General features: G+C 37.6%; 1 protein-coding gene across 4 annotated transcripts in view; it reads left to right on the top strand.

Moving 5' to 3' along the window:
* Positions 1-12,444, top strand: part of EPRS1 (glutamyl-prolyl-tRNA synthetase 1) — a 39,886-nt gene that overhangs the window by 23,275 nt on the left and 4,167 nt on the right. For 2 of the 4 annotated variants that reach the window (XM_086461884.1, XM_086461885.1), the window contains 16 exons: positions 299-411; positions 1,029-1,146; positions 1,253-1,624; positions 2,506-2,736; positions 3,428-3,676; positions 4,564-4,794; positions 5,127-5,392; positions 6,677-6,728; positions 7,569-7,778; positions 7,940-8,012; positions 8,808-8,887; positions 9,221-9,322; positions 9,979-10,134; positions 10,254-10,451; positions 10,814-10,987; positions 11,335-11,495. In XM_086461884.1, the coding sequence (XP_086318010.1) occupies positions 299-411; positions 1,029-1,146; positions 1,253-1,624; positions 2,506-2,736; positions 3,428-3,676; positions 4,564-4,794; positions 5,127-5,392; positions 6,677-6,728; positions 7,569-7,778; positions 7,940-8,012; positions 8,808-8,887; positions 9,221-9,322; positions 9,979-10,134; positions 10,254-10,451; positions 10,814-10,987; positions 11,335-11,495 (2,786 nt within the window). Of the gene's footprint in view, positions 1-298; positions 412-1,028; positions 1,157-1,252; positions 1,625-2,505; positions 2,737-3,427; positions 3,677-4,563; positions 4,795-5,126; positions 5,393-6,676; positions 6,729-7,568; positions 7,779-7,939; positions 8,013-8,807; positions 8,888-9,220; positions 9,323-9,978; positions 10,135-10,253; positions 10,452-10,813; positions 10,988-11,334; positions 11,496-12,444 lie in introns of all 4 variants that reach the window. The other 2 variants (XM_086461886.1, XM_086461887.1) reach the window with 2 other exon arrangements.

Below are 12,444 nucleotides of genomic sequence, written 5' to 3'. Positions count from 1 at the left end.
AGTTTTTGTGTTTTCCATTTAACCTCTCCTGATTTCAAAATTAAAATTTGACTCGTGTTTTTTCTCAGGCGTTACCTGGCTTTTACACATCTTAGACCAACAATTTGAGGTTTTGTCTTGATACATTCTTATGATACGGCACCTTCTCGCTAGTACATGTTCTGCTGCCCCTGGAATTAACTAACTTTTCAACACTTCCAAAATCAGAAAATCACCACAATCCTTCTACAGCTTTAATGTATTTCTACTATTTCTTGTGCTTTGTTAGATTTAGACTGATTTCTTTTAACACTTGCAGCAAGAAGAACTGATGTTAGGCGATCCTTGCCTTAGGGAGTTAAAAAAAGGGGACATCATACAACTTCAGAGGAGAGGATTTTTTATTTGCGATCAGCCCTATGAGCCAGTGAGGTAAGCTGCCTAACAATGGCCTAAGCAGACTTCATAGAATTTGCTTTATCTTGTTGTGTTTTAATGTTTTCACACAGGCCTTGGCAAGAGTAATGTTGCCTGCGAGTGTTTTCCCCTTTACCATGACCTTTCTGTGGAGTATTTCAGTGGACTGGCATGGCTTTTAGCTTGTATCTTCCTGCCTCTTCAGACTGTCTAAGCCAAGCACATGGCACTTCTGGTGCACCCCAGCTAACGTGGACTTAGTGCACAGATCCTGGTTTCCTTGTGATTCTAACTATATAAATTAAGGGACAGTGTTATGGAATAAAACAGGCATTTGCCCAGTTAGGGTCTGCACACACTATTTAATTGTAACGGTTCTTTAGCAAGCTACCCAACATCTAAATTACACTGCATTTCAGCATAATATTACAAAATAAAGAAAACTTGTATGCAACAGGAATCAGTGCAGATCCCCCATTATGTAAATCTGGGTAACTACAGTTGTGTACGATGATAAACTTGTGGTTGTGTGAGAGCGTCTTACAGAAGGAGTGGAACATTTGTTTCGGTCAATGTTTCATATGTACCTTGTATTTCCTGTATTGTCGTGTTTTCTGTAAATCCTTTTACAGCCCTTACAGCTGTAAAGATGCCCCGTGCATTTTGATTTACATTCCTGATGGACACACTAAGGAAATGCCAACATCTGGGTCAAAAGAGAAGACCAAAGCTGAAACGGCAAAGAAAGAGGTAAATCTGTGTTTTAGAAAGGTGCCATAAATGCATTACTGTACATCTGCTACTGTACAAAATTATCATGCTGAATACTTGGTGCCTTTTTTTTTTTTTTTTTAAGACTAGTTCAGCTGTAAAAGGAAAATCTGCTCCAGTTGTTGGTGATACCTCTACTCCAACCTGTACTGTATCTGAAGGTCACCTGGACATTTACAAGAGGGTGTCCACACAGGGTGATATAGTTCGTGACTTGAAAGCGAAGAAGGCAGCAAAGGAAGATATTGACAAAGCTGTGAAACTCTTGCTGGCCTTGAAAGCAGAATACAAAGAGAAGACAGGCCAGGAATATAAGCCTGGAAATCCTCCAGTATCTGTAACTGAACAGTCTTCAAAACTTGAGACCTCTGGTACCCTGGACAGTAAAGCTCTGTATGAGAAAGTAGCAGAGCAAGGAGAAGTGGTCCGAAAACTGAAAGCTGGGAAAGCACCTAAGGTGGCTGATTAATATTTTTTCTTGGGTTTGCATAGCCCATTGTCCTCTGTCTGTAGAGGTGAATGGGAGCTTATGGATCCATGATTTCATAGTGATTATCATTTGGACTGGGCTCTGTACTGTCAAGACTTGTGTTTTCTAGTACTTGCCTTTTAGCTAGATATCTATGACAATGTTTGAGTTAATATTCATAAAGATGCAAGTAAATTCCTATATTTCTTAGACTACTGTTCTGAAATGTGGTCAGGATTCACCCCAACGCATGAGTTGATTTAAGTGTACAAATCTGGTCCTTGAGGTTAAAATGTCCTGTAGTATGTAGGTATGTATTTATTTAGCTAAAGGTGGTCGAATTATTCGACTCTATAGGATTGACTTGTTGCTATTTAGACCTTCAAAACAAAACAAAACCCCAAACCCAGAAAGGAAATAAGAACGTAAAAATCCAAATACTACAGATATTTTTGAGACATCTTCCTGTCGGGAACGGAGCATAGAAAACATAGCTACAAGTAGCTGTGTTCTTTCCATTCTTTGTAATGCAGAGCAAAACATGGTAAATAACACACTTTGCCTGGTGATTAAATACTGTTTGTAACAGTATCTTGGTGGCACCATAAATAAATGGGATGGTCTAAACTAATTTATTGTTATAATTTTACTTAGGACTTAGGGTTGTATAGCTCTTAGCAGGAGTTTCTTTGTTGAAGTAGGAAACTAGTAGAGAAAACTTCTCTGAACAACTCTACTAAATAGTTAAGAAAATCGAATAGTTGCACATATACTGCAGGTCTTTTCATGAAAATGTTTAAGGTGCATTTCAGTCTTATGTCTCTATGTCTTTGTTCCTCCCTCTTTCTGCCCCTTTCTTTCTCTTTCAGGATGAGATAGGTGCTGCTGTGGAAGTCCTTTTATCCCTAAAGGCAGAATATAAACAACAGACAGGCCAGGAGTACAAACCTGGAAGCCCACCTGTGGTCTTTGTCCCTCCTCAGCCTTCTCCTGTTTCTACTCTTCCGTCCCCATGTCCAGTAGACAGCAAATCTCTATACAACAAAGTAGCTGAACAAGGCGAAGTGGTCCGCAAACTTAAATCGGAGAAAGCTTCAAAGGTGTATTAGCAGTGAATATTTCTGAGCGGAACAGTATTTTCAGTTCAGACTAAAACCTAATTACAGGTTTTGTGAAACTTGAGGAATAAAATATAAGCAAGTGCTTTCAAATTCCATGAAGTGCTTTCCTAGATTCTCTTAAGCTGATGATATGGCTGACTTCATGATTTCTGTGATAGTGTGTGGAGAACCTGGAAAATAAATAAACAAGTTCTTTTTTTAGTGATACAAGATAAATGAAGCAGAATATAGACAATAACTTGAAAAAGGGCTGTAACTTGAAAATTAGAATGACAGTAATAAATCTGGTAGTAATTTGATAGTGGCCAGGGAACCATTCTTTATTTGGAGTCTGAGTATTTGCTGCCATTCTCCAGTGTACGAAGTCATGGACTGCTGTAACTGGAGGGAATTAAGCTGCCTAAATGGGAAGCTTTCATGGCACAGAAGTCAGCCCCTACATATACTGCCTGATTAGGTCCTTTGATGTGCAACTCGTAGGTATTCTGGCTAAAAAGATTTACCACGGAACTCAATAATGACAACTTAGACTAACAAGTTGGCTCTAGGAGTTTTATTACAACAGCTACGTTAGTGCCATTCTAGTAAACGTTGTTATCTTAGCTGTGGTGTTGCATCTCTGTTATTTCTGTCTTTGTCTGCAACTGCTGTTTTTCCTTTCTTGCTTCAGGAACAAATAGATGAGGCTGTGAAAATTCTTTTAAATCTAAAAGCAGAATATAAACAAAAGACAGGTCAAGAGTACAAGCCTGGAAATCCACCTTCGGCTCCTCCTTGTATACCTTCTACTACACTTCCATCTTCTGTATGCTGCAGTAACTTGGCACCCTGTAGCTTAGTGGATGGCAAAGCACTTTATGATAACGTAGCTGAACAAGGGGAAGTGGTACGCAGACTCAAAGCAGAGAAGGCTTCCAAGGTATAATAGTAAATAGAGAGTAAGCAATTGTAATTCTTGCCACGTTTTGCCACTGGGGGGAAGCCTTTCACCAAGTAATGATCAAACTCCGTTATGTCCGGGTCACAGCTTAGCCATCAAACTTGCATGGTCTGACGATGCCACACAAAGCTACTCTGGTGCTGGATACTTCCTTGACTCTGAGAGAGGTGTAAATTCTAAATTCAGTTGGTGTAGAAAGTCAAACTTAACCTCTGACACCTAGACGAATAGGCACAAGCATGGCAGATGTCAACCCTGAAGAAGTTTTTGATGTATGTTACTTTTTCTTGCTGTATTTGGGACAAGTGAAGATAAAAGTATCTAGTGTGCTGCAACAATAGCAAGACTTTTCCAAACTTGACTAATTCAATGATAGTTGTGGAAAAGATTGTGAGACAAACCTGTATGTTTTCAGGAGTGCTGGTTTTTTCTGCCTATATTTCTACCTTGCAGAATTGGTTTTGGTGTTGGGTTTGAGTTCTTTGGGGTTTTTTGTTGTGGTTTTTTGGTTGGGTTTTTTTTTGGTGGGTTTTAGGGGAGGGGTGTTTTGATTTGTTTTGTTTTGTTTTCTGGAAAAACCTCTTTTCTAAAACAGTTTTTCTTGTGTTTTTCAGTCTAGATTCTGTTGCAATTATTAACAGGTTATAGCTAGCCAGGTGGGCTAGGGTAACATTCTGGTACAATGTGACAGCTCTCAAACATACTTGTGTTGCTCGGGGAAGAGCAGTTACTTGAGATCTCCCCTAATTATGAAGCACTGTTTATTGCTAGATGGAAATTTTTTTTCATAGCCTGAAAATCAGTGCTTCTTGTCAGTTCTCTCTTTAATTCTCACCAGTGCATCTTGCCATTTGTCCTCCATATAGGATGAAATAGATGAAGCAGTAAAACTCCTTCTTTCTCTAAAAGCTGACTACAAGGAAAAGACTGGGCAGGACTACAAGCCAGGACATCCAGCAGTAGCTCAAGGTGCTCCACCTCAGGCATCAAACACAGTACCCAGTGGTCCGGACACATCCGAAGCTAAAGCCCTGTTTAGCAAAGTAGCTCTTCAAGGAGATGAAGTTAGGAAATTGAAATCAGAAAAAGCAGAAAAGGTAATAACGTACTGAAATATAAAAATGTAATATATTTATTTAAATCTAAAAATCTATTTTAAATTCAGTGTGATTATGGGAATTAGAAATGTGTATTTAGAATAGGCAGCATTTGAATTCTGAGATCTTAAATGATCTTAAAATTATTCCTGTCACATATGGTCCTTAAAATGTTAATGCATATAGGTTAAGTATTGGCTTTTGCAGATTTGTCCCCCAACACTGTGTGGATGTCCACAATGCCATACATAGATCCATTTTATTTTTTTGATAGAGACATTTTATTACTGTGATTTCTGTATAAATTTATCTTTATTTTTTTATTCTTCAAGGAAAAGATAGATGCAGCTGTTAAGGAACTTCTTCAGTTGAAGGCCCAGTATAAGTCTGTTGCAGGAGTGGACTATAAACCAGTTTCTGCTAGTGGTGCTGATGACAAAGACAAGAAGAAGAAAGAGAAGGAGAACAAATCTGAAAAGCAGAGTAAGCAGCAGAAGCAAAATGATGGCCCAAAAAAAGAACCTTTGCAAGGACAGAGTGGTAATGAGCTCTCCTCAAATGGGTCAGGAGAGGGTCAAGGCCCTAAGAAACAAACCAGGTAAAGATGTGATCTTTGATCTATTTGCTAGAAACCTCCACTGTTCACCTCTATTCAGATTGAGTTTTACAGGTTTCTCATTTCACTTGAAAGCATGGACACTTGCAGAATAACTGTGCTCGTTTTCGTATTTGAGATCAAGCCAAAAGCAAGTTACCAAAGTTTATTTAGTGTCAGTCGTACCTCAGCATCCTACTGAGGAGTATTCTACCTAGCCTGTAGAAAGCATAAAGCAGTGTGCACACTTTGTTACTGTGGTGCTGTTAGTGTCGTTGAGAACTTGCTGTGCTTCATTATTGGCTTCTGCAAATGTGCTGCTGTAGTTTGCTCAGTATGAACCCTGGGGCAAAAAAACCCCTTGTGCTTACTTCATTGTACCAGGATTTCCAAAATATTTCCTGTGAGTACCATGAGAAGTATGTAGCCCAACCCAGAGCAAGGCACTGCTGCTATTGATGGTGGAACTCTACCATGATGATTGCTGTGCATCCCCTCTCTTGCTCCCACCCTGTAAGATTAGAAGTCTTTCCACAGCATGTCATTATGCAGCACTATTTATTTCCCATTTCAGATACATGAATCACATGTTAGAGAGATGTGGTTATGTTGTATAGAAATTATACCAAAAAAAATGCATTTTTCACCCTTAAAGCTTCTCTGTTTGTAGAGATATAAAACGTTTACTTTTGCCTGCTGTCATTTGAGTCTGGTGAGTTTAGTCTTCTTCAGAGTCTTGTAGTTTACTGGTTATCTTTATTTTGATGGTAGGGCCAGTTTTCTGTCTTGAACAGTGTGACTGACATTCACATGAATTCAAGTTGCATATGTTTCCTGAAATTGTAGCTGCCAGCTAGGTAAGAAATTTTTGAAATAAAGAATAGAACAGCTTTAATAGATCACCCGGAACACAGGTCTAGTTAATCTTAGATTCTTACTGGAGGTGCTTGGGTTTTTTAATGCATCATTATGAGGTTCTTTGATGCAACCATGGTGAGAATTAGAAGAGTTCAAACAGTAGGAAAGAAAGAGAGCTGTTTTCATTAAATACCCTTGTTAGCCAAGGTAAGGAAATACTGGCAATTCCTGCTAGCCAATACGTACTGAACTGTCAGAAAAAAAATTGGGAAAAGTTAGCTTTATGAAGTAAAATTAAAATATTCTGTTCCATGCACCCCTTTTTCTGCTCCCACCCCCCCAAAGAAAAAAAAAAAGAAAAAAAGGTTGAGATAAATTTCACTGCTAAATGCTGTACAGCACAAACCTGGTTCTTTTCTAACACCGTAGGCTGGGTCTAGAAGCTAAAAAAGAAGAAAATCTTGCAGACTGGTTCTCTCAGGTGGGTGCACATCAGTTTGAATTAAAAGAATTATTTCATTCTCTTATAAACTGAGATCTGTTTGGGTTTTATATCTTATTTGGTATTTCTATTTGTTTGGGGATTTTTTTAAATACAAAGGAAAGTACTTGCTCTTTTCTATTTCTTACATTGCTATCATGGTCTTAAATAGAAGTGCCTGGATTGAAGAGCTGAATAAATTTAGGAAGCTGTAAAAGGGATGAACATGCACCATTTCAATTCACATATGAATTCCTCTTTCATTAGGAATGCAAAAATTCAGTGAGTGATAGGAATTTCACAGACTTGGGAGTTTCATTTTACCTCAAGATGATGTAGAACAAAAGTTAGTGTCTGTTGATACTGAATGAGTTTGCTGGTTCATGAGGTTCAAAACAACCAGAGTAGAGATGATTAGTTTAGATTAGCCTACTTATGAAAGATTGTAAATAGGTATCAGTGGTGTACATTGCCTCTCACTAGTATAATTTTTGCCTATACTGTAAGGAATAAAAGTATTTTTCTGACATGAACTAGAGACTTTTCTTACAAAAGGGCAGTTTGTTGATTCCCGAACATTATCTACTGTCTCTTACATGGATTCATGAAATTCAGTTTTAGTTATATGTTTACATTATTCAGATCTATCATTAATGTTCCTGCTTAAATTTCTCTAATTATAAGTAACAAAAGCAATATCAAAGCATATCTTTGTTAACTTTTTGAGCACAAAGACTTTTAAACAGAGACTTTTCTTGAATTGCATGCCACACGTTTGAATTACTGAATGTTCTTTGTGTATGAAAGTGAAACTTCAGTATCTAAATAATCTTTTGAAAGGTGATCACAAAATCAGAGATGATTGAGTACTATGATGTGAGTGGCTGTTACATTCTTCGTCCTTGGGCTTATGCTATTTGGGAAGCTATCAAGAACTTCTTCGATGCAGAGATCAAGAAACTTGGAGTGGAAAACTGTTACTTCCCCATGTTTGTGTCCCAGGCTGCCCTAGAGAAAGAGAAGACTCATATTGCAGACTTTGCCCCTGAGGTATGCTCAGAAATGTGTTTTAGTCTGAGTACAAGAAAACCCAACCACTTAGTTTGCAGCTGAGTATGAAAATAAGATTTTTTTCAAACTTGTTTTGTTTGATTTTTTTAAAAAAAAAATCTTTATTTTGTTTTGTTTTGGGTTTTTTTCCATTCCTTTAGGTTGCATGGGTCACAAGATCTGGGAAAACAGATCTGGCTGAACCGATTGCTGTACGTCCCACAAGTGAAACAGGTAAGCCTCTTTTCATGTAGTTTGGTTGTAAATTTGAAAACAGTTACAGATATAGTGTAGCTGATAGACAAGAGTCCCTTTTGAAAAGTGGAAACTCGTTTTTTAGAATGTTTTCTATGACTACTTACCAAAATTTCCTAAATTTACCGCTGCTTATAGCAAACATCACAACACTCTATGTTCCCTTAAATGGACATTTTTAGGGAATGTACACTGTAGGAATTTTTCCATTAATATCCTGAAGACTTACTCACTTTGACTGAAAATCACGTTTGGTTGGTTGTTTTATATTGTTTATAAGAAAATTTCTTCATGCCATAGTTCACTTCAGTTTTGCATGTGCCTTGACTGTATCTGTGAAACTAGCTTTTACTAAAACTTCCCCCGAGTAATTTAAACAAACATTTTACGACCTAAGGCGGTATGAGTTGGTAATTGAATCAGGTATGGCATAGCATCCTGAAATCTCAAGGTCAGTGAATTTCTGTTTATGAACCTATATGTGTTTACATACTCGAAGCCAGTGACTCAAACATAGTGTCATTAGATACTAAGCTTTGGATTGTACTTTGACCAGCAGTAAGCAAGCTGTTTTGCAGAGACACATGATGAAGTGAAAGTACTCCTTTCAGTGAAAATGTAACATGTTAAGACAAAAAATGTGTTTTAAAGAGAGTTTAACATAAAAGCATAGTTCTCGCAGCAGAGCATGTTAAGCTTCTATGTAGCAAAAAGAAAGGTTTGGCATAAACTGTCTGTATTGTGCAGAGACCCAGAGCTGCTTTCTTTTTACAGTCATGTATCCTGCCTATGCAAAGTGGGTGCAGTCACACAGGGATCTTCCTATCAAGCTTAATCAGTGGTGCAACGTTGTGGTATGTCTGTGCATGATTTCTGAGTAACTGTTGTATCATAAGTGCAGTGTAGGACAATTATTCTATCTGGACATGGCATGATGGTACTGATCACGGCACATATTTCATGGCCAAAGTATGAATGTGATTTGGTTTTCTCACTGTTTTTAATAAAACATACTTTATCAATGTATATTGTTGATTATATTGTTTAAATAGAAATCTGTGAATAGTTGACCTTTTATCTTTATTTGGAATTTTCTAATACTTATTTATAAACCTTATATTTAACAAAAATTTGACACTTTAGTGTTAATCATGGTGTTCAATTTTTTAATTTCCCCCCTGCTCCAGCGCTGGGAGTTCAAACATCCGCAGCCTTTCCTGCGCACTCGTGAGTTCCTTTGGCAAGAGGGTCACACAGCATTTGCAACATACGAAGAAGCGGCAGAGGAGGTAAAAAGCAAATGTGCGGGTGCTTTGGCTTTCAGAAAGTTACCTTCCTCCGCAGCAACGCAAGCAAATCTTTTTACTAGGACCTCACAGAAATATGTCTCCTTTTCTTTGGGAGCCCTCATGAAAAATACCAAGTGTAATAGAACCCATTTTTTGCTCAGATGTAACCCCTGTCTGAGGCTTTAGTCTCTTCAAACAATATGGGGAGTTTGGAGAGTGTGATATATAAAGAATGCTTTCCTTAAAAATTATTTTCCTTAAAAATCTGTTTTCCTTAAAAATCTAAATAATGTGTTCACATGTTAACTGCTAGAAAATTTAACCCTTCCTTTGCCCAAAAGACAGGTGTTTCGTTGAGTATCATGGAATATCTTTATTTACTTAGCAAATGTTCAGACTTTTAGGTGGAAACTAAAAGTCAATATAACTGTTGGACTGGCAGTGACTCTTCTTGTTATCTGTCATGGTTTATAGTTGTTGCTATTTGATTCATAGAAAGTAACAGCCAAAGTTTAAAGCAATTGAAGAAATCTTACTTTTTTAATCACACTCTTCAGAAAGTGTTACGTTTTTAAGATTTTGGACTCAGGGATATAAAAATAATTTTAGCAAATGCAAAGTACTGAGTAATTTTTAAGACAGTATGTTCATCGTAGGTGATGCAGATACTTGATTTGTATGCTCAAGTGTATGAAGATCTCCTAGCAATACCTGTTGTGAAAGGAAGGAAGACAGAGAAGGAGAAATTTGCTGGGGGTGATTATACAACCACTGTAGAGGCATTTATATCTGCCAGTGGAAGAGCTATCCAGGTATTTACCTATTAGAATTTTTTTTTTTCCAGTAAATACAGTAAGATGAAAGCCTTAAACTGATGCTTGATAGACTTAACTTTCCATTGAGTAGAATTTTCTGTGTACAACTATTTCAGGGAGCAACGTCACATCATCTAGGGCAGAATTTCTCAAAGATGTTTGAAATTGTATTTGAAGATCCCAAGAAACCAGGAGAAAAACAGTTTGCTTATCAGAATTCCTGGGGCATTACAACGCGAACTATTGGCGTAATGACAATGATTCATGGAGATAACATGGGATTGGTGCTCCCACCTCGAGTAGCCTGTGTTCAGGTCTGTAAAAATGCCTTAAACTACCATTTGGTTTCTTTTTTTGTCTTGGAATTTACGAGCCTTTCATACCGGGCACCTGGAAGACTTAACATAGGATAGGAGCTGTCTAATTATAGAACGTGCTGTATAAAGTTAATACAAATCATTAGGGTACTTGTGGTGGACAAGCTCCCGTTAATAGTCCATCCATTTAAAATAACTTTGTCTGTATCATTTGGATGAAAAGGGAAACGTATCCTTTCCTTCTGAGAACTCAAAAGAAATTACTGGGATATAGGGCCACAATATTGGTTTTAAGTTTTTTGTAATAACTAGGAGTTACTTTTTTTATAATGTAAAGTACATGTCATGTTATATTGCAGGTTGTAATTATTCCCTGCGGTATCACAAATTCCCTTTCTGAAGAGGACAAAGAGGCTTTATTGAAGAAATGTAATGACTATCGTAACAGGCTGCTTAGTGTGAATATCCGTGTACGGGCTGATTTAAGAGACAACTATTCACCTGGCTGGAAGTTCAACCACTGGGAACTTAAGGTACATTTATTTCCAGGAGGTGTTTTGAAGCTTGTATATGGGAGGTAGGTATGAGGCATGTTAATGTGTGCCTTGTATTCTGAAGGCAAATATTTTCTCTAAGTAAAGAACTGCTGCCTGATAATCAGCGATCACTTTCATTAACTGCTGAAGAAAAGATGTTTTCTGAGACTTGCTCTGTTTGCTAGGATTTGCTTGTCTTTAGCGATTTTTGAACTTCAAAGTCTCCATTTTGTATACGTAGAAAATGAAATTAATAGTACAAATCACTTGCGGGGGGGTGGGGCGGGAGAGCACTCTTCTGAGAATGAGTTACTAATCATAACTACTAACTTTTTTTAATGAAGGGTGTTCCAGTCAGGATTGAAGTGGGACCACGAGACATGAAGAACCAACAGTTTGTAGCTGTTAGAAGAGACACGGGACAGAAGCTGACCTTTTCTGAACACGAAGCAGAAGAGAGACTGAAGCAGATTTTGGAGGACATCCATGCTAACCTTTACAACAGGTAAATTGAGAGGTATAGTAAGTGGCTGTGCGAATCGTAGGTGCACTTTACCTGTCAGAAGAATTTCTTACATTATTGGTTCGTCTGTGGAGAAACACAAGTCAGGCCCATCTTTCTGTTTGTGACATTTCATTTTTCTGTCTCTGAAACTTGTTCACATATGGTGATAGAAGTTTTCTATTGTGCTTATGAAACAGAATGTTAAACGTTGTGAACTTATTTTAAAAAATACTTCTGTGAATTCATAAGAAATATCAATAAACAAATACACCATAAATAATTAATGGGATAATAATGCACAGGATTCATTCCTGAAAGATGCTTTTGGTAGGGAATTTTGAAAGACGAAGTTGGCCAAGCAACTTCAGTAGTTGAAGTTCTGTGTTCAGAAGTGTAGTTTAAGACCCTATATACTATTGACTTTCGTAGGATTGTTTTTTGATAAGCAGTCAAATGCTTTTGGAACTGTTATTTGCGCCCATTGCATATGTCAAAATCCCTTGCATGTCTGTTGTTGCAGATTGCTGTTCGTAAGTCCACTGAGAAAGAACAGGGTGCTGATCCAGCACCGTGGCAGATGAGTTTTCCTGCTTTCGTCTGTGGTGATCGAAGTTGCTTACAAGCAGAATATTCTTATCTAGTTAAAAATCATTTTGCTATTTAGATTTAGAACATAATTAAAAAAGAAAAATCTACATCTATAGTACTTAACCTGTTTCTGTCTACAGCTGGTCAGTGTTGAACTGACAGGCACAACAGCATGAATTAACATGGTGCAGCAATCTGGAGAACATCTCATTGGCAATTAATCAAAATTTTATCTCTTTGAGGGCAGAAGTGGTGGAAAGGCATAACCTGATTAGGAAGATTTGAATGAGTATATAGTTTCTTTTAACTTTTTGTTGTGACTGAAAACGTAGTTCATTTGGCTGGTGAGGTTACGTGCATA

Source organism: Leptosomus discolor, chromosome 2, assembly GCF_034619465.1.
Source record: "Leptosomus discolor isolate bLepDis1 chromosome 2, bLepDis1.hap2, whole genome shotgun sequence".
Lineage (NCBI taxonomy): Eukaryota > Metazoa > Chordata > Aves > Leptosomiformes > Leptosomidae > Leptosomus > Leptosomus discolor.
This window is presented reverse-complemented; position numbering and strand designations above follow the sequence as displayed.